The sequence below is a fragment of the Euphorbia lathyris genome, chromosome 3, assembly GCF_963576675.1.
Source record: "Euphorbia lathyris chromosome 3, ddEupLath1.1, whole genome shotgun sequence".
Classification (NCBI taxonomy): Eukaryota; Viridiplantae; Streptophyta; class Magnoliopsida; order Malpighiales; family Euphorbiaceae; genus Euphorbia; species Euphorbia lathyris.
In genome coordinates, this window is record NC_088912.1 from 42,453,170 (window position 1) to 42,471,707 (window position 18,538).

Consider the following 18,538-nt stretch of genomic DNA (forward strand, 5'->3'; position numbering starts at 1 on the left):
TTTGTATAATATCACTATCACAATTTCCTTAAATAGCGTAACAACAATCCTACCCTCCACCTCACCAATATTAACCTAATCTATACTCTGCTGACGTGGATACTCTCCTATCCCCTCCTTTCTATCCCTATTTCCCCACTATTTTCTACCCTATTTACACTTCTACCCTACTCCTTATTTTTTTTTTTTATAGAAAAGGAAAAAAAAAACGAATAACAACAAACTACCCAGGAATTAGCCTAGGGAAGCTAACCCCAATCCTATTAGGGAAGCTAACCCCAATCCTATCTTCTAAGAGAAGATGAGAGATGAAACTAGGGGAAACAGGAAGGGTAGTAACGCCTAACGTCCCTTCATGGCCCGCCGCCGCCAAGCGATCAGCAACACGATTCTGCTCTCTAAAAATGTGTCTGAACTCTACGAACTCAAAGGAGGAGCAAAGCCTTATAATAGCTTTGATGAGGTTGCGACTGTTAAGACCCATAGAATGATTCTCAGAAATCATTTTGATTGCTTCCAAATTATCAGACTCCACAGAGAGCCTCTTAACACCCAGCCTTTTAGCAAGATTGATTCCAGTAAGAATAGCCCAGAGCTCCGCAGAAAAGGAAGAACCCAACCCTAAATTCTGGGAGAACCCAGAAAACCAAACGCCCCCTACATCTCTAAGCACACCTCCAGCCGCAATCTTACCGTTAGTTCTACCCTACTCCTTACTTAACCCAACTTAGCATTTCCTAATATTTATGCTCATAATATTGTCCTTTTCCCTTTATTTTATTCACACGGCTGCTCTTATTTTTTATATATATTCTTTAACAAAAGGATGAATTCGTATTTGATTTGTACTCTTTTTTTTCTTTTTTTTTTCCGAAATATGAGTTATAAAAAAAAAATTCCTACTTTCAAAAAAAAAATATATATTCCTAATTTTTTTTATCACAGGTTAATGTTTGGTTGATTTAACCGGTCTATTTTAATAGGTGCAGATTTATATTTGTTTCAGCTTTTCAGGGGAGCGTTTAGTGTTTCGCTCCAAACCGCGAGAAATATAGCGTTTGGTTAGGTTTATATAACTGCAGCATTTAATCTTTTCTCTAAAAACTGCAGCATTCTGGAGCGTTTCACAAAAAACATCTATTTCGAATTTTTCATAAACAACTATTTATAGTTTACAAAATATGTTTATTCTTTAACATTGTTTATATTTCTACAACATAATTACCAAAATAACAAAGTTTTGTTGCATTCAATAAATTTTTTATTTTTATATAGATTATTTTTATTAATTTAACACATTTTTTTATTTTATAATAGGATAATGTGCAAAAATGCCTCTAATAATTATATCTATTAGCAATTTTACCATTAACGTGTAAAATGGTGCAATTATATCCCTAATTTTGGCAGCCAAAAGCAATTTTACCAATAACATTTACAAGTTGGGTTAATTTGAGAAATAATTTATCAAACTGTCTTCTTGATCATGAATATTGTCATCTACACTTCACATGTGCACTATTTTATCATCGTTATTAACAGATTACAAACATGTGATTAGACGTGCTTTTTTTTAAGAAAATAAAAAAACATATTGTCTTTTGTACGAGTTGGACAAAGATTTCAAATATTTTACGAAATTTATAAATATTAATTTTAAATTTTATTATTAAATCACATAAAAAATGAAATCTCTTATTTGAAACTACTGATATGTGCGATTGGCATAAAATAAAAAATAAAACATCTATATTTTCTAATAATATCTGAAATCGACCAAACTTGCCAATGTTAAGGGTAAAATTACTTTTAGCTGCCAATGTTGTGAGTAAAATTGCACCATTTTTGACGCTATGAGTAAAATTATTCCTAGTTGTAAACGTTATGTGTATTTTTTCACATTTTTCCTTTTATAATTTCATCATTGATTAATTTAAAACATGTCCATTTTAGACATTTTAAATCCGAACAGCAACAGTTCAATATAATTTTACCAAACACTAGTAATTAAACAGCTAACAGCTTACTGCAACCGCAACCGCTATTAGCTAACAGCTGAACCACACATGCCCTTAGAGGAAGAGGGGAGCAACTATCCTCACTTATTAGCTTTCTTATGATTACGTTATTGTTTTTTTTTTGAGAATAAAGAACTTTATTAAATTTCAAGATTCGAACATAACAAATTGGTAAGCCAATGTGGCTCAATAAATGAAACAAATGTGTTAGCGTGTAATCTGGCGTTGCGAGCAATGACATGCGCAACTCCATTGGCTAACCTAGAAACAAATTCAACCTTGTAATCTACTTGGTTGTTCAACAAAATCCGGTATTCCTAGATCAAATATCCATACTCAGTTATGCTAACTGCCTTTAATCGTCCACCACGGTTTTCTCGTCAACTTCAAAGCTAACATTCCGCAACCTCATAGCTTTAACCCATCTCAAACTTTCTCGTAGGGCGATCGCTTCTGCTGTATTTGGGTCAACTCGACAAGGAATTTGAGAGCTGAAAAGTGCGTAGAAAGAGTCATCTTCCCCCCTGATAACAGATCCGGTACCACATACACCCTCGGTTTCCCATAGTGAGGTGTCAATGTTGCATTTTAATCTCCCTCGAGCAGGTCGTTGCCATCTGTACCTGCTGCTAATTTCCGAAGTTCTGTCGAGAACTTCGCTTGTTGTACCTGAGCCTCTATCAGCAGGACTAAATGTTGCATTTCTCCTCTCAGTGATTCCAATGCACTGCTGTGCCCCTGATCCTTCCACACCACGTTGTTCCGCTGGCACCAGATCGTCCATAATATCACAGCTATAGTGACAAGCTTCTCATCAGGCACTGTATGATAGATATCGCTGAGCCACCCTACTACCGACCCTTCAACATTAACCGGACAATCGACTTCTGTTTCTTCCCAGCACTTCCTAGCGTACTCGCAATCAACAAAAAGATGGCCACTAGTCTCAGTTTCAGCATTACACAACGGACACACAACGTCAATAGGTACAAATCTAGCACTCAAATTACTTCTAGTTGGCAAAAAGTTCATGCACAACTTCCAAATAAAGAACTTGATTTTAGAGGGAAGAGAAAGGCCCCAAAATCTCCTCTAGCCTATAGGTGCCTTGTTGCTACTTCGTATTTTTTCAAGTGCTTTATATCCTGACTTCGACGAGTAACCCCGTCTCTTGTAAAGTGCCAGGCCATTTGGTCCTCTTGTTCATGCAGCGGAATGAACATTCTACTAATAGCAGTAGCGTCCCTAGTCCCAAACCATGCATTGACTTTTGCCTGATCCCATATGCGTCCCATAGGCAAGAATAAATCCCTTACTGTTGTTTGTTCCGGCATCCCATCTCTAGGCTCCGCCACCTTGAACCCCTCACTATCCACTATCCATGGATCGTGCCCGACTCTGATCATGTCACCTCTCCCAATTTTCCATCGTAACCCAGTCTTCAACACCTTAATAGATTTCCACACACTCCTCCAAATATAGCTGGGGTTGTGCCCCAATTTCGAGGAAAGAAAAGCGACCCTCAGGTAGTATCTAGCTTTGAAAATCCTGCTTACTAATGTGTGGGGATTATGTAGCAATTTCCAACCATGCTTCCCTAACAAGGCAAGGTTGAAATCATGAAGTTCCCTAAATCCCAATCCTCCTTTATCCTTCGCGATACACATTCTTCCCCATTCTGCCCAGTGAATTTTCCTGTTACCATTATCCTTTTTACCCCACCAAAAGGAGTTCATCATCCTTTGCAGCTCATCATAGAGTGTTTTGGGTAAGAGTAAGGTACTCATATAGAACATGGACATTGCTTGTGCTACTGATTTCAAAAGAACCTCTTTACCAGCTATAGACAGGAAGTGAAAACTCCAGTTATTGAATCTTTTCCTCAGACGTTATTTGAGGAATTCGAATACAACTCTCTTAGACTTACCAATTAGGGATGATAATCCAAGATATCAACCAGTGTTAAGTGGGGAGTGCACCTACAATAGATTGCTAATAGCCTCACGATCGTCAGTGCCACATGTCTACTAAAGAAGATGTCTGATTTATCAAAATTGATATGCTGGCCTGAAGCAATTGCATAATCTTTAAGGATTTCAGCAATCGCATGTCCCTCGGCAAGTGTAGTCCTGAAAAACAGAAAACTATCTTCAGTAAAAAATAAGTGGGACACACTCGATGCCTCTCTGCAGACTGCAACACCCTTTATCCTCCCCTCCGCTTCAGCTTTCACCAACAAATTAGATAGGACCTCTGCACAAAGTATAAATAGGTAAGGCGAAAGTGGATCTCACTGTCTAATTCCTCTACCTGGAACAATTGGACCTACTAACGAACCATTAACAGACATAGAGTATGAAACTGTAGTGATACACATCATAATCCAATCAATCCAGATACTAGTAAAGCCCAACTTCACCATAACTCCCTTCAGGAACTCCCAGTCCACCCTATCATATGCCTTGCTTATATCAATCTTCAATGCAACTTCTCCCTCCTTATTTCTATCCATTTTCTGCATGTTGTTTAGGGTCTCAAAAGCCACCTGCACACAATCAACCAGAGATCTCCCAGGGATAAAGGTTGCTTGACATTCAGAGATTACATTGGGTAGGATACATTTAAGCCTATTGGCAAGGACTTTTGCTATGATTTTGTACAGAACATTGCAAAGGGAAATGGGTCTTAAATTGGTCATCTTATCCGGGTTCTCACACTTAGGGATTAAAACAATAATTGTGTCATTCAAATGCTCAGGAAAAGATTTCCTTTGTAGCCACGTATTACAGGCGTTGAAATCTCCAATCCAATTTCATGCCTGAAATATTGAAAAAATCCTGGGCTTAAGCCATCCGGGCGAAGTGACTTATCCGGGTGCATTTGGAAAGTAGCCTTTTTAAATTCCTCATAACAAAAAGTAGGGGTGCATATAAAAATCCGCAAAACCGAAAAACCGAAAAACCAAACCGAAACCAAACCGAAAATAAGGTTAACCGAAATCGATGGACTAGTGTACGGTTTTTAATTTTAAAAATAGTGGTTAATGGTTACGGTTACGGTTTTCATATTCTAAAAACCGCGGTTAACTGAAACCGACCGAATTCAATTAAATATATAAAAATATATTTATATTTATACATAATTAAACATTATCCCACTTAAAATAAATATGAGGGTCAATAGTAAAATTTAATAAGAAACACTAATTATTTTCGGTGATTAAGACTCAATGATGGAATATTTCATCCCAAATGTCGTATACTATCAAATTTGTCATAAAGTAGATAATTAGTGAAATTAATGTAAATGGATAGGGCTTAGTTGGTAAAGCACAGATGATAAGAATTCTAGTCCAAAAAACATAGTAATTTAATGTCTTAAAGAGTTGTTGTAAGGGAAAAATCTAGTGTCCAATCCATAGTCCACACGTACATAATGCACACATATCTCTCTCTGTTGTTAATCTCTTCAACTCGCCATTAACCCATCGTTCCACTCACAATAAAAATTAAAAGCTTTATTATTATTATTATTTTATTTACGAATGGTTAGAAACCGAAATAAAAGGTTAACCGATTAGTGGTTAACCAAATTTAATGGACTAGTGTATGGTTAGTATTTTCAAAAAACCGATAAAATGGTTAACTGACCGAATTAACCATAATGGACTGGTTAACCGACCACGTGCACCCCTAACAAAAAGGGGCAATAAGTAACTCATTCATGTTATCAGAAATTGCAGGTGGGAGAGAATTGAGTAAGTCAAGTGATAAACTTGGGCCTTTTGGAAAAGGTTCTGAAAGTACTCAGCTGCAATCCCTTGAATACCTGCTGCATCCTCGACCCTGTTGCCCCCTTCGTCTAGCAAGGCACTTATCTTATTCTGGCGTTTTCGAGCATTCACGCTTGTATGGAAAAATTTGGAATTGGAATCCCCTCCTCTTAGCCAGAAAGCCTTGGCTCTCTACCGCTAGTATGCTTCTTCTTGTTCAAGCAGAAAGCTTAATTGTTTTTTGATTGAGGAAACGTTTAACAGACTCCCCATCCTCCTTATCTTTCAGGTGTATCAGTAGCTTCCTGGCTCTATCGATTTTTTTACATAAACCGACGTTTGAAGCCCTTGCCCCACTGTTCCATTGAAGCTGAGCAAACCGATAACTTCTCTTCTACCACTAACCGCCCATGTGTCTCTGACCATCTTCACAAATTCCTGTTCCTAGAGCCATGCCATCTCAAATCTGAAATTGACCCAACGCTGTTGTCGTCTCATGTTAGAGGTGGTCAGCAGTAGTGGTGCATGGTCAAAATAATCGGAAATGAGATTATGTAGATTATATTCAGGAAACTTCTGTAGCCAACTCATAGAAGCAAGCCCTCGGTCTAGCCTCTCTTGTACCTATTGATGCGTCCTTTTACCCCTCTCCCATGTAAATGGGCTTCCTTGCAGCTCGAGATCAAAGACATCCGCTGCTCCAATGCTAGCAGCGAAATGCCTAATAAGATGATTTGGGTAACTTGGCCCCCCTCTCTTCTCCTCCTAGCTTAGGATATAGTTAAAGTCGCCCAGGATTACCTTAGGTAATGTAGATACAACAATGATATCTTCCAACAATCTCTAGGATGCCTGGTGTTGTCCTCTATCGGCGTATCCGTAAAACCCAACCAGTCGCCAATCACCATTCACAGCGTCTCGGATAGTCATATCTATATGATGACCTAAGAAACCTACAATATGAAGATCAACTGACTCCTACCAAAGAACGACTAACCCTCCGCTCCTTCCCTGACAATCAACAAAAAAACTACTATTAAAACCAAACTTTCTTCGAATACTATCAATCTTTATTTTACTCACAAGTGTCTCAATAACATAATATTTTATCAGGTATTTTGTAGATCTCGCAAAATATTTATTAGATATTTGAATTTGTTTAAAGATATTTATTGATTCCTAAACCACTTGTTTATATAGTCATCAGTTGTCCACACAATTTGATTAAAATGATTTAATTTTTATTTTTTTAATCTTTTTTTTGTTCTACACATGGATTTAAAGGGTTAACCATATTAATTTAAAAAAGTTTAGAGTGATACACATCTCTAGTGAAAGATAAAGGCAAGTTGGAGGGGTGTCTCACAAGATGTGTGCAACTAGCCACACAACATGTGAGACAGGTACTGTATGAAGATGTGGAAAGAAAGAACCCACACGACATATCATGGGGGCACACGACGTATGGGCTGGTGGTTGAATCTCCTGGAATTTCGAGTGAAATTCACACGGCGTGTGGCCTTTACTCACACGACGTGTGACTTGGTAGAGAGGCATTGAGAGATGCATCGTCGGACAAGGCCGGAGAAATTAGCCATACGGTGTGTCAACATTTCACACGCCTTGTGAGGCAACTTAACCAACAAGAGACCAAAGCTGTCAGATTCCTACTTGCTCTTAGTTACTGTTTTGCCACCATAATATTGTTGTTTTTCCATTTAGGCCTATAAGTGTGTGATAGATTTTTTAAGCCAACTATAAGTGTGTGATAGATTCTTTTAAAAGTTCAAGGTGCCAATGGACAAAACGTACCAAGTTTAAGGGTGTATATATGTATTAAGCCTTCTAATATCATAGGAAATCTAATAGAGGAATAATGTTCACTTTCAATACTTTAATGTATATTTTATTAGGAGGCACTGTTAAAAATAAACTCCGTCTAGACCGTTTTGGCACTCAAAATCGAGAATCCGTCCCGATTTTTTTCCAACCAGTCTGTCTAGACGTTTTTTTTACTCCTAGGCGATTTTTAGCCGTTTGGACTCCGTCTAGGTGTCGTCTAAGTGATGATAAACAAAAACATTTTTTATTTATTTAAGTCACTCTTGAGTTGTTTCAATAATATTATTGTCGAATTGTTGATGTTTGCACATTTTTAAAGATATATGTTACAAATATATTTGTTTTTCTATATTAAATAATTAATATACATATTTTAATTGAATTAATATAACAATTTATTGATTAATAAATAAAAAATACAAAAATACAAATCCAATTACTTCCGAAGGTACTATCCATCCGACTAACGTCTAACGTTTTTTATTTTTAGAAGGTAAGCCAACCAAATAATTCATATACTTATACTTGTAAGAGCATCTCGCTCTCTCTCTTACTTTTAAGATTTGGAAGGATGCTCTTGTTTGTCTATTGTTCATATACTTTAGGGGTATTTGTTTACTTACTTTTTACTTTCTGTTTGTCTTTTCACTTTAAAAGACAGAATTTTAGAGAATTTTAGGTAGAGAATTTTTACTTTTTGGAAAAACAACATTTTCTAAAGGCAAACAATAAACAAGAACAACAACTAGCAAACAGAAACCATAAACAGCAAGTAGCCAAATGGACCTTTATTTGATTTTCAATGCATTATCCTTTCTTGTGTTTAAAAATATATATTTCAATTTAAATTATAAAAATATTTTCATTCTTTTAATATCTTTTTAAGAAAACGAGTTCAACCCAACATTCCACCTTTAAAGCTATGCTCCTGATAAAAATTATTTTCATTTACTTATGAATTCATTTCGTTTTAAGGTTTTAAATAAGGTTGTAATCGAACCGAGCTTTCACCTGTTCAAACTCAGCTCGCTATAAAATCAACGAGCTCGAGCTTGAGTCTGAGCTGAGCTTTAGTTTGCTCAAGGTCGGCTCAGTTTTAGAAAAGAAATGAGCTCGAGCCGAGCTCCGAGCTTGTTTCGAACCTAAAATTCTCTTTGAACTTGGTTCATTAAATTTTTTTTATCTAACCATGAATTGTTTGTGAGTAAATCGTTAATTATATTTATGAAGTTTGCCTACAAATAGCTCTTTAATTGTATACATAAATAAGTTTATAAGCAAGCTTCGTGAATAAATAAACAAGATGCTTACAAATAGTTCATCTATTACTCATTTAATATTATGGTGAACGAACTAATTTAGTAGCAAATTAAATAATATTAAGTTTAGATATTTGTGAAGTACATAAAACTATATAATTTTCTACAAAACTAAAATTTGTTCATAAATGTTTTAATCGATCCTGCTCGCGAGCTTTCGAACCGAGCTTTAACATGCTCAAGCTCAGCTCATTTACAAACCAAACCAGTAAATTGTGTTCATAAATGGTTTGTTTATAAATCGAACCGACCACTGAACCACTTATGAGCGGCTCAGCTCATTTGCAGCCTAGTTTTAAATATCTAAATAAGAAAAACATTAAATATTTTTTTCTCTCTGACATATAAGCTTGTTTTACCTTTTTAGCATGATAGTGGCTTTTATTATTTCCTATATACAAGTCAATATTTTTTTTATTATATATGAAATAATAATATATTATTAGCTATATACAAATATACAAACAAGAATATACGTATTTATGTACTATTAATTAGTAATTTATTTACCCGTTGTTGTTGTCTCTGTTCTCTCTCTAGACAATCTCTCTCTTGTCTTTGTGCGTGTCATTGTAATCCTCGAAGCCACACTAAACACTACTTCCATGGCCAAACCAAAGGCACCCAGACGCGCTCTAGACTCTTATACAGTCAAGCATATCAACAAAACCATTAAAGGTATTTTTTTTTTCCCTTCACTTTCTCTCTTCTCAATTTTCCTCGGAAACAAACTGCGCCGTACTCACCGACTTCTTTTCTGTTTCTTTTAGCCGGCGACTGCGTCTTGATGCGTCCTTCTGATTCTTCTAAGCCGTCCTACGTTGCCAGGATCGAGCAGATCGAATCCAACGGCCGAGGTGCTCAAGTCAGGATTCACGTCCGCTGGTATTATCGACCGGAGGAGTCCATCGGTGGCCGCCGGCAGTTTCACGGTTCTAAAGAGGTGTTCCTATCCGACCATTACGATACTCAGAGCACCGACACAATTGAAGGCAAGTGCACGGTTCATAGTTTCAAGAGCTACACGAAGCTCGATGCTGTGGGAAACGAGGACTTCTTTTGTCGTTTTGAATACAATTCTTCCACCGGCGCTTTTGATCCTGATAGAGTGGCCGTGTATGTAACTGTTTCTTAAAAAAAAAATTTGTTTGTTCCTGGATTTCCTTGTGCATGTTTATTTTCCTTTTCAATCTCTAATTTTGATTGGGTACCGGTTTAGTTAATCTGATTTTTTTTTTTGGTTTTAGTCATGTAACTAATTCTTCAGTAACTCAAGATTTTGTATGCTTGTTGGTTTATGTTATGTTTGTTACTCCGCCATGTATCCATGTGCATATATAATGACATATGCATATTTCAGAGAGTACCTTTTACTGCAAATGAGCTTGGTTTTTAGGGTTTGTCCATTTTATGTGCACATTTTATGCATTCATTTGATGTAAGAATGATGTTTTTAGAGTTTTTGCAGCTGGATGGTTGTTTGTTATTTCTGTTGTAACTAAGGTTATATTTTTATGGTACATTGTTGCAATTGCAGGTATTGCAAATGCGAGATGCCTTACAACCCTGATGACCTAATGGTTCAATGTGAAAGCTGCAGCGATTGGTAAATGTTTTTGAAATTAATTTATGTTTCAATTTGACCCCTTTCACATGTTCATTGAAATTGCATAAACTATATGGAGCAATATTTATTTTATGGGAAAATTTTCTGGTGAAAGACTTGAAATAAATGTTTCTGGTTGTTATTGATCTCAGTTTGGCTTGCACAGTTTCCATCATATTACCAGCCTAACTGAAAGGTGTGAGATTTTACAATTTTAGAGAGGGTAAATTGGCATGGAAGCAATGCATGCAAGCTGCATGGGTAGATTTTCATCAAACTTCTAGGAAATCTTCTAGCTACAAGAATGATAACTATAGCATTTAAGGGGTGGTTATGAATCAGCCTTAGACATGGGCCCTGTTTGGTAAAGAGCTTTTTGGAGTAAAATTAGAGGTTTGAGACACTTTAGAGGTTTTGACTAGTCAAAAACCTCTAACAGTGATGTTTGGTGAAGAGAGGTTTGAAAGAGCTTATTATTTCATTATCGTCTTAAGGTTTTAAGAGGGCGAGCCTTGGCGCAACGGTAAAACGTTGTTGTCGTGTGACCAGAGGTCACGGGTTCGAGTCTTAGGAGCGGCCTCTTGCCAATTGGCAAGGGAAGGCTTGCCCCCAATACACCCTTGTGGTGGGACCCCTCCCCGGACCCTCGTTCAGCGGGGACGCGTAATGCGACCGGGCCGCCCTTTTTTTTTTTTTTTTTATCGTCTTAAGGTTTTAAATAGGGCTGTAATCGAGCCGAGCCGAGTTTTGGCCTGCTCAAACTCGGCTCGCTATAAAATTAACAAGCTTGAGCCCAAGCCGAGCTTTGGTTTGCTCAAGCTCGGCTCAGCTCATTAGAAAATAAACGAGCTCGAGCTTCGAGCTTGTTTCGAGTAAAAAAATCCTCTTTGAACTTGGTTCAATTTGACCCCTTTCACGTGTTCATTGAAATTTGCATGAAACTATGTGGAGTAACATTTATTTTTTGGGAAATTTTTCTGGTGAAAGACTTGAAATAAATGTTTCTGGTTGTTATTGATCTCAGTTTGGCTTGCACAGTTTCATACTCGGCTCGCTATAAAATTAACAAGCCCGAGCCCGAGCCGAGCTTTGGTTTGCTCAAGCACGGCTCAGCTCATTAGAAAATAAACGAGCTCGAGCTTTGAGCTTGTTTCGAGTAAAAAATCCTCTTTGAACTTGGTTCAATTTGACCCCTTTCACGTGTTCATTGAAATTTGCATGAAACTATGTGAAGTAACATTTATTTTTTGGGAAATTTTTCTGGTGAAAGACTTGAAATAAATGTTTCTGGTTGTTATTGATCTCAGTTTGGCTTGCACAGTTTCATACTCGGCTCGCTATAAAATTAACAAGCCCGAGCCCGAGCCCGAGCCCGAGCCGAGCTTTGGTTTGCTCAAGCACGGCTCAGCTCATTAGAAAATAAACGAGCTCGAGCTTCGAGCTTGTTTCGAGTAAAAAATCCTCTTTGAACTTGGTTCAATTTGACCCCTTTCACGTGTTCATTGAAATTTGCATGAAACTATGTGGAGTAACATTTATTTTTTGGGAAATTTTTCTGGTGAAAGACTTGAAATAAATGTTTCTGGTTGTTATTGATCTCAGTTTGGCTTGCACAGTTTTCATCATATTACTAGCCTAACTGAAAGGTGTGAGATTTTACAAGTTTAGAGAGGGTAAATTGGCATGGAAACAATGCATGCAAGCTGCATGAGTAGATTTTCATCAAATTTCTAGGAAATCTTCTAGCTACAAGAATGATAACTATAGCATTTAAGGGGTAGTTATGAATCAGCCTTGGACATTATGTGCATTTTAAAGATACAATAAATGGATCCTTGGACGAGTTAAGGATGTGCATTACTTGTTAATGAGTTCCTAAACAGGAAGTTGTATTTGTTCATATTAATGTAGCTGATGGAAATGCTACTTAGAGATTGATAGGTTATTTGGAAAATGGTGTTCCTTTATTTAGCTATCATAAATAGAAGTTTCCTTTTTTAGCGATCATAAATGGTGTTATTTCGAAAATAGTGTTCCTTCATTTAGCTATAAAAAATAGAAGCGTCTTTTTAAACAAAATTTGAAATTGTAAGACAACTATATGTTTTATATTGTCAGACATTCTTGAAACTCGAGCTGTTCATGATCATCCTCTGAATTGTCCTTGTGAGTTTCTACAGGTTATTAACATTGTAATATTGTATACTATATAGCGTTGGTCAAAATTAATTGTGGACTAATTTATGTACATAACCTAGATTTTTGTGGAATTTACATCATATTATTTGTTTTCATATTGAACGGCAATTAGAATTCCTATTGAACACTTGATTGGTTATATTCAGTAACTCAGAGAACCTTATACAACCTTATTGAGAGAGGCGTGTTATTTATGGTGGACTTTACATTTCAAACTTGTGTTTGAAGTTTGAAATTTACTCTGTTTAAAATTTAGAAAAGGCAGTGAGCTAGTTTTTGTTTCTTTTTTTCAAACAAACAAACAAACAAAAAAACGGGGCATTTTGCCAGCTTTTTGGAGATTGTTTGGATTGAGTCCACAACCCACGCTCCTTTTTGGAGTGTGATAGCCCCCAAGCTATTACTTTGCGTTTGGGTGAGTTATTAGTTTGTTGTTGCTTAGATGTTTCATTTAGGCAACCATTTTCTTTCATATTTTGACATCTAATAGATTAGTCACCTCTTTTATGAAAAGATATTTTGTGTAGTGTGTTATTATTAGAACTCCCCGTACTAGATTATCACATTGTTCATCTGCTCAGTATTTGAAAGTATGACATTAGTTGTCAAGCAAGTTGAACGGTAGTATTCTAATGTAGGTAAGATAATACTGTAAGATCTTGTTCTTACCCTACAACAAGTTATTCTTGCTTATGAACGGAAATATGTCATATTCATGAGAAATATCATTGGAACTTTTTGCATTTCCACATTATTGTTTTAATTCAGCATGTTTTACAGAGAAAATTCACTCGTGCAAATGAAATACGCTATTTAATTACTAGTTTCGGTTCAGGTTTCATCCAACTTGTATAGAAATGACGGCAGAGGAAGCTCAAAGACTTGACCACTTCTTTTGTGAGAATTGCTCATCTGAAGGTCAAAATAAGCTTCAGAATTCCAATGCTTCTTCAAAACAACCTGATACAAAGGTAATTCCTGTACATCGAAGGTGTTAATTAATATCGAAGCATTTACTTTTGATACGAACACCTCTTCCTTTATATGGACTCAAGTTGATCAATCAATCTTAGATTTTGTATATACTGACTGGAATTGTTTGATCACTGTCACATTAGATGTGTGATTTGTTCATGATCCATCTCTTTGAATTTACTGGAGAAGGTACTAAATTTATGTGAATGCCATGATCTCAAACTATATTTTGTTTTCTTGAATTGAACTATGGACATTTAGCTTTGAATTTACTGGAGAAGGTGCTAAATTTATGCGAATGCCATGATCTCAAACTGTATTTTCTTTTGCTTTCTTGAATTGAACTATGGTCCCGTTTGGTACACTGTAATGAACGTTGTAATGGAATGCCCATTACAATGGATGATCATTACGACTAGCCATAATATATATATTTATTATTTATATGTATTATCCACCATTCTTATTAAACGGTAAAGCATAAAATGAGAAAAACATAAAAATGCAAAGAATGGGGAAAATATGAAAACGGAAAACACGAAAACATAAAAAATGGAAAAATGTGAAAAACGAGAAAAACATGAAAAACGAAAAAACGAGAAAAAAACGCGAAAGATGGTGAAAATGCGGAAATGAAAAAATGTGAAAAACTAAAAACGTGAAAAACATGAAAAATGCAAAAAATAGAAAAAAAATATGAAAACGGGAAAAACGAACAAAAACTAACAAGTTCTTAACCATCATACATCGATTATGTTTCCATGCATATGAGAATTTGAGAATAATTTAAGTTTCTAACTATATTTGACGAAACAAAAATAAGTATTGAAATAGTAATTACATTTCACCAATTTTTTTTTTTTAAATTCGCCAACCAAACATTGTAATGGAATCACTATTATATTACATTGCATTACAACTTTGATTACATTACAACATTGATTACATTACATTGCATTAAAGCATACCAAACGAGACCTATGGACATTTGATTTTAGTCATTTGGATAAAGCAAGTAGCAAAAGGGGAATGACTTTAATAAAAGAAATTACCAGAAGAACATTTGTAATGAGTATAGGAGAAGTCGCAACAACGTAATGGTATTATAAGAATAAAATATACTCAGATTTTTGTTTGAAATTACAAAAAAACCCAATCTCTTGTTTTGACGCATTGACCCTTGATCTCCTATAAACTTATGCATTTATGCCCTTGATCGTTTATATATCACATTGAGCCCTTAATTAACGGGCTCAATTAGGTTTTTAATGGATTCAATGTGTAGATTTATGAATGACCAGAGTATAAGTTTATAAATGATTAAAGACTCGATTTGTCAAAACAAAAGATTATGGCTAATGTATAGAAATAATATAGATAAGGGGGGCTCAAAATGCTTTTTTCCAAATAGATGTGCCATCAAGGTGTGGGAATCAGTAGTATGTTGATGTTGAAGTGCCTTTTATTGTCCTGTTTCTTACATTGATCATTGAACTTTCGTAAATTCAAGTTAGTTGCCCATTGGGATCATAGTTGTCAAATGAGGATTCGACTCTTAAATCAAATTCATAATATTACAAAAAAATAAAAATATTTACCATGTTGAACTTAAAATACTATAAGCAATTTTAATGTGAAAAAAGAAATCATATCAACCAAGTATTTGCAATTCAAATCTAATGCAAATGTAATCCTAATAAAACTAATTCACAAAAACCAGACTCTCTTTAGTAACTTGTGGAGATGGAGAGTTTGAGTTTCTGACTCAGTTTTCTTGCCTTGTTGTCAACTTGATAATGATGCAATGGAACTAGTTTGAGTTGATAACTTGATAAATAACAATCGGATTAGAGGAAGGTGAGTTCAGTACTTAGTGTTGTTGGAGTTTTTGATGAACAGGGATGAAGATAATTTGCTTCTGATTATCTGTTGTTGCACCACGACAAAGCAAAGTGCCTAAGACGTTTTCTGAATGGGATGAGTTGGGACTTGCATATTATTGATTTGAAATTGGAAAGTCATATATGTTTAATGTGTTTTGATTTGTAAAGGATTAATTATAATTAATTTTATTTCCTATTTTTTTTTTTTAATTTCTGATTGGTTCTTTTCCACTAATTTATTTCCTTCCTTCATTAGAGACTTATAGTTTTCCTAAACTACAATTTGGAATCTGCTGCAGTAGTTATTATCACGATTTTTTTAACATATTTCCTGAATCGGTGGAATCAGCGGAGTCGACTTATTCGGCCGATTCACCACTGATTCGCATCCAATTCGCATCCGATTGATTTATAATTTAGATACGTCCTATAGTTCTGGGTCAAATAGAGCTGAATCGAATTGTAAGATTCTGATAACAGTGATTGTGATGATCATATATGAAAACAGTTAAGAATTAAGGACGTAGATTTTATTAATTGGATGTGCAAAAATCCTGATTATATTGCTTCCCCCCCTCAAAATAACCAAACGCGATGCAATATCAAATATGTAGTGAACATTTACAATTAAATTGATCAGTCGATTAAAAGAAGAAACAGAACACCAAAAACAAAGTCATCAAAGAAAACTATCACCCATTATGTGTAATATAATATAGTATTTTTATAACATCAATGCCAAAATTGCGCTTGCACATTAACTAGCATTTCAGTATATCTGGACTTATATGCATGATAATTGAGTGAAATGAAATGCCTATGAGACAAGTTTGTATTGGAGAAGGTTTGTTTGACATTTTATATTTCTCAGTTTCTATATTTTGTGTAAAACTGACATTGTGTTTCCGATGTCAAATACCTCATCTCAAATCAATGTGGGTAGTGCAAATCTGTTTCCTTTTTTATTGCTTTCTAATAGAGTTCATTTTGAGGTTTCGTTTAGGGTAAATAATTTAAACCTCCTTGGCATTTGACTTAATACACTAGTAGGTCCTTGTATTTAATATTATTGTGGTCAGTGTTTGCATATTTACTCGGATGAACACCTAGTTTATTTAGTCAGATAGGGTCAATGCATTAAGAAACCTGCTACCTACTGAGTTGAGAATAAGAAGTAAGTCAGTATTAAATAGATATCGTGTATTTGCGGTGATCTGATGGTGTTACGTGTTGTTTCAGGTGGAAACAAAGAGGCGGCGGAGGTGACGAAGAAAATAAGGAAAACATGCAGTTAGAAATAGTAGAAGGAAGAAGACGGGAGTTGAACTTGGGTAGGCGAAGCTGTAATATCTGAGAGTCAGATGAGGGAAACTAGTTTGAAAGCCTTTGTGATGTTTATATACATATATATATTATATATGGTTTGAGATGAGGGTGGTCAACTTGTTTTCCTTAGGAAGTCCATGACTTGACTTGTTTGGTTGTTTCTTATTTATATTTTTTATTAGGTTGATGTATAAATCAGAGCTCTATTAGCTTATTGGAAAGCAAATAGATGGTAGTTAGGAGAAACATTAGGAGAGTTGGTGGAATTGATCTTTGATGCTTGAAATTATCAGATGTTTATAAATATGAGAGCAACATAACTATTTTCTTTTCTTTTCTTTTGTATTACACAAGTCTTCATGGTGTTATTCACGACTATGCATACAGTTTATTATTATTTAAGACATACGGATAACATTTCAACTCAGATTCTGTTATCCTAATAGCTCGATTGGGTATAGGTTTTAATATCTGGTAATGTTTTTTCATTTTAGGTTTTTTTTTTTTTGTGGAAAAATAATAATAACCGGTGATTTATAGGGCTGTAATTGAGCCGAGTTGAACTTTGATTTGCTCAGGCTCGACTCGTTAGAAACTGATGAGTCGAGCTTGAGCTCAACATTCTGTTCGTGAGCTGTTTCCAAGCTTGTTAACGAGTATGTTCATGAGTTTTGCTCACGAGCAACTCATTAATTCAGGTCATGAATTTCGCTCACGAACAACCAAATTAAGCGTATTGATTTAAAATTTCTTTTAATACAAAACTACATAGTTTTGAAATCTACAAAATTACGTTTTACATTCACCATTTTATAGAATTAATATTATTAAAATAATAATTGAACCAAGCTTGCTCACGAGTATGTTCATAATCTATAATCGAGCTTGCTCGCGAGCTTTCGAGTCGAACTTATTTGTGTTTAAGCTGACTCATTTACAAATCGAGCTATACACAATCGAGTTTTTATCGAGCCACTTATGAGCTGCTCAGCTTATTTACAGCTCCAGTGATTTATCTATGCAAAAAATATCATGCGACTTCGACCATTTTGATTTTGGTTTGTTGAGGTCGATTATGTATTTCAACACATAACGGCAGATGATTGGAAAAGTTACATTTAAACTTAAACTCGGTAGCATTATGTTATTTATTTCGTGTGATTTCAAAATTTGTATTTTTAATGTTGCTATTAAAAGACTGTGAACACATTGTTTTAAATCGTAAAAAACAATACAACTTACGATTTCAGATGCAGTTGAAATTAATAACGATTTTTTAGTGAATGGAAAGCAAATAGAGGTTTTAATATGATTAAAATTAAAACATCAAGAGTTTAATATCATAGATAAAAGATTGGTTTTAAAGCACCTAAATAAAAGAATTTAGAATTTGTATCGGTTTTGGTGTCGGTTTTTAGTTGGATCCTATTTAGTTTATCGAATCTCTGGATCCGCTTGAACTATATCTGTTGGTTAAAATCTTTGTATTTGTAACATTTTCTGTTATAGCAAGAGCAGAAACGATAGATTTTATCCGTAGATCACTGGATCTATGTGGTTTCAAAAGAAATGACTTAGATCCGAAGGTTCAGAATGGT

At 35.2% G+C, this 18,538-nt stretch overlaps 1 protein-coding gene across 1 annotated transcript; it reads left to right on the forward strand.

Annotated features, from left to right (window-relative positions):
* Nucleotides 1-9,460: 9,460 nt before the first annotated feature.
* On the forward strand, nt 9,461-17,273 carry LOC136222534 (chromatin remodeling protein SHL). The gene is made up of 5 exons (XM_066010302.1): nt 9,461-9,629; nt 9,722-10,067; nt 10,489-10,557; nt 13,592-13,727; nt 16,854-17,273. Exons 1-5 carry the CDS (start codon nt 9,557-9,559, stop codon nt 16,878-16,880), a joined length of 651 nt encoding a protein of 216 aa, XP_065866374.1. The 5' UTR covers nt 9,461-9,556; the 3' UTR covers nt 16,881-17,273.
* Nucleotides 17,274-18,538: the final 1,265 nt, after the last annotated feature.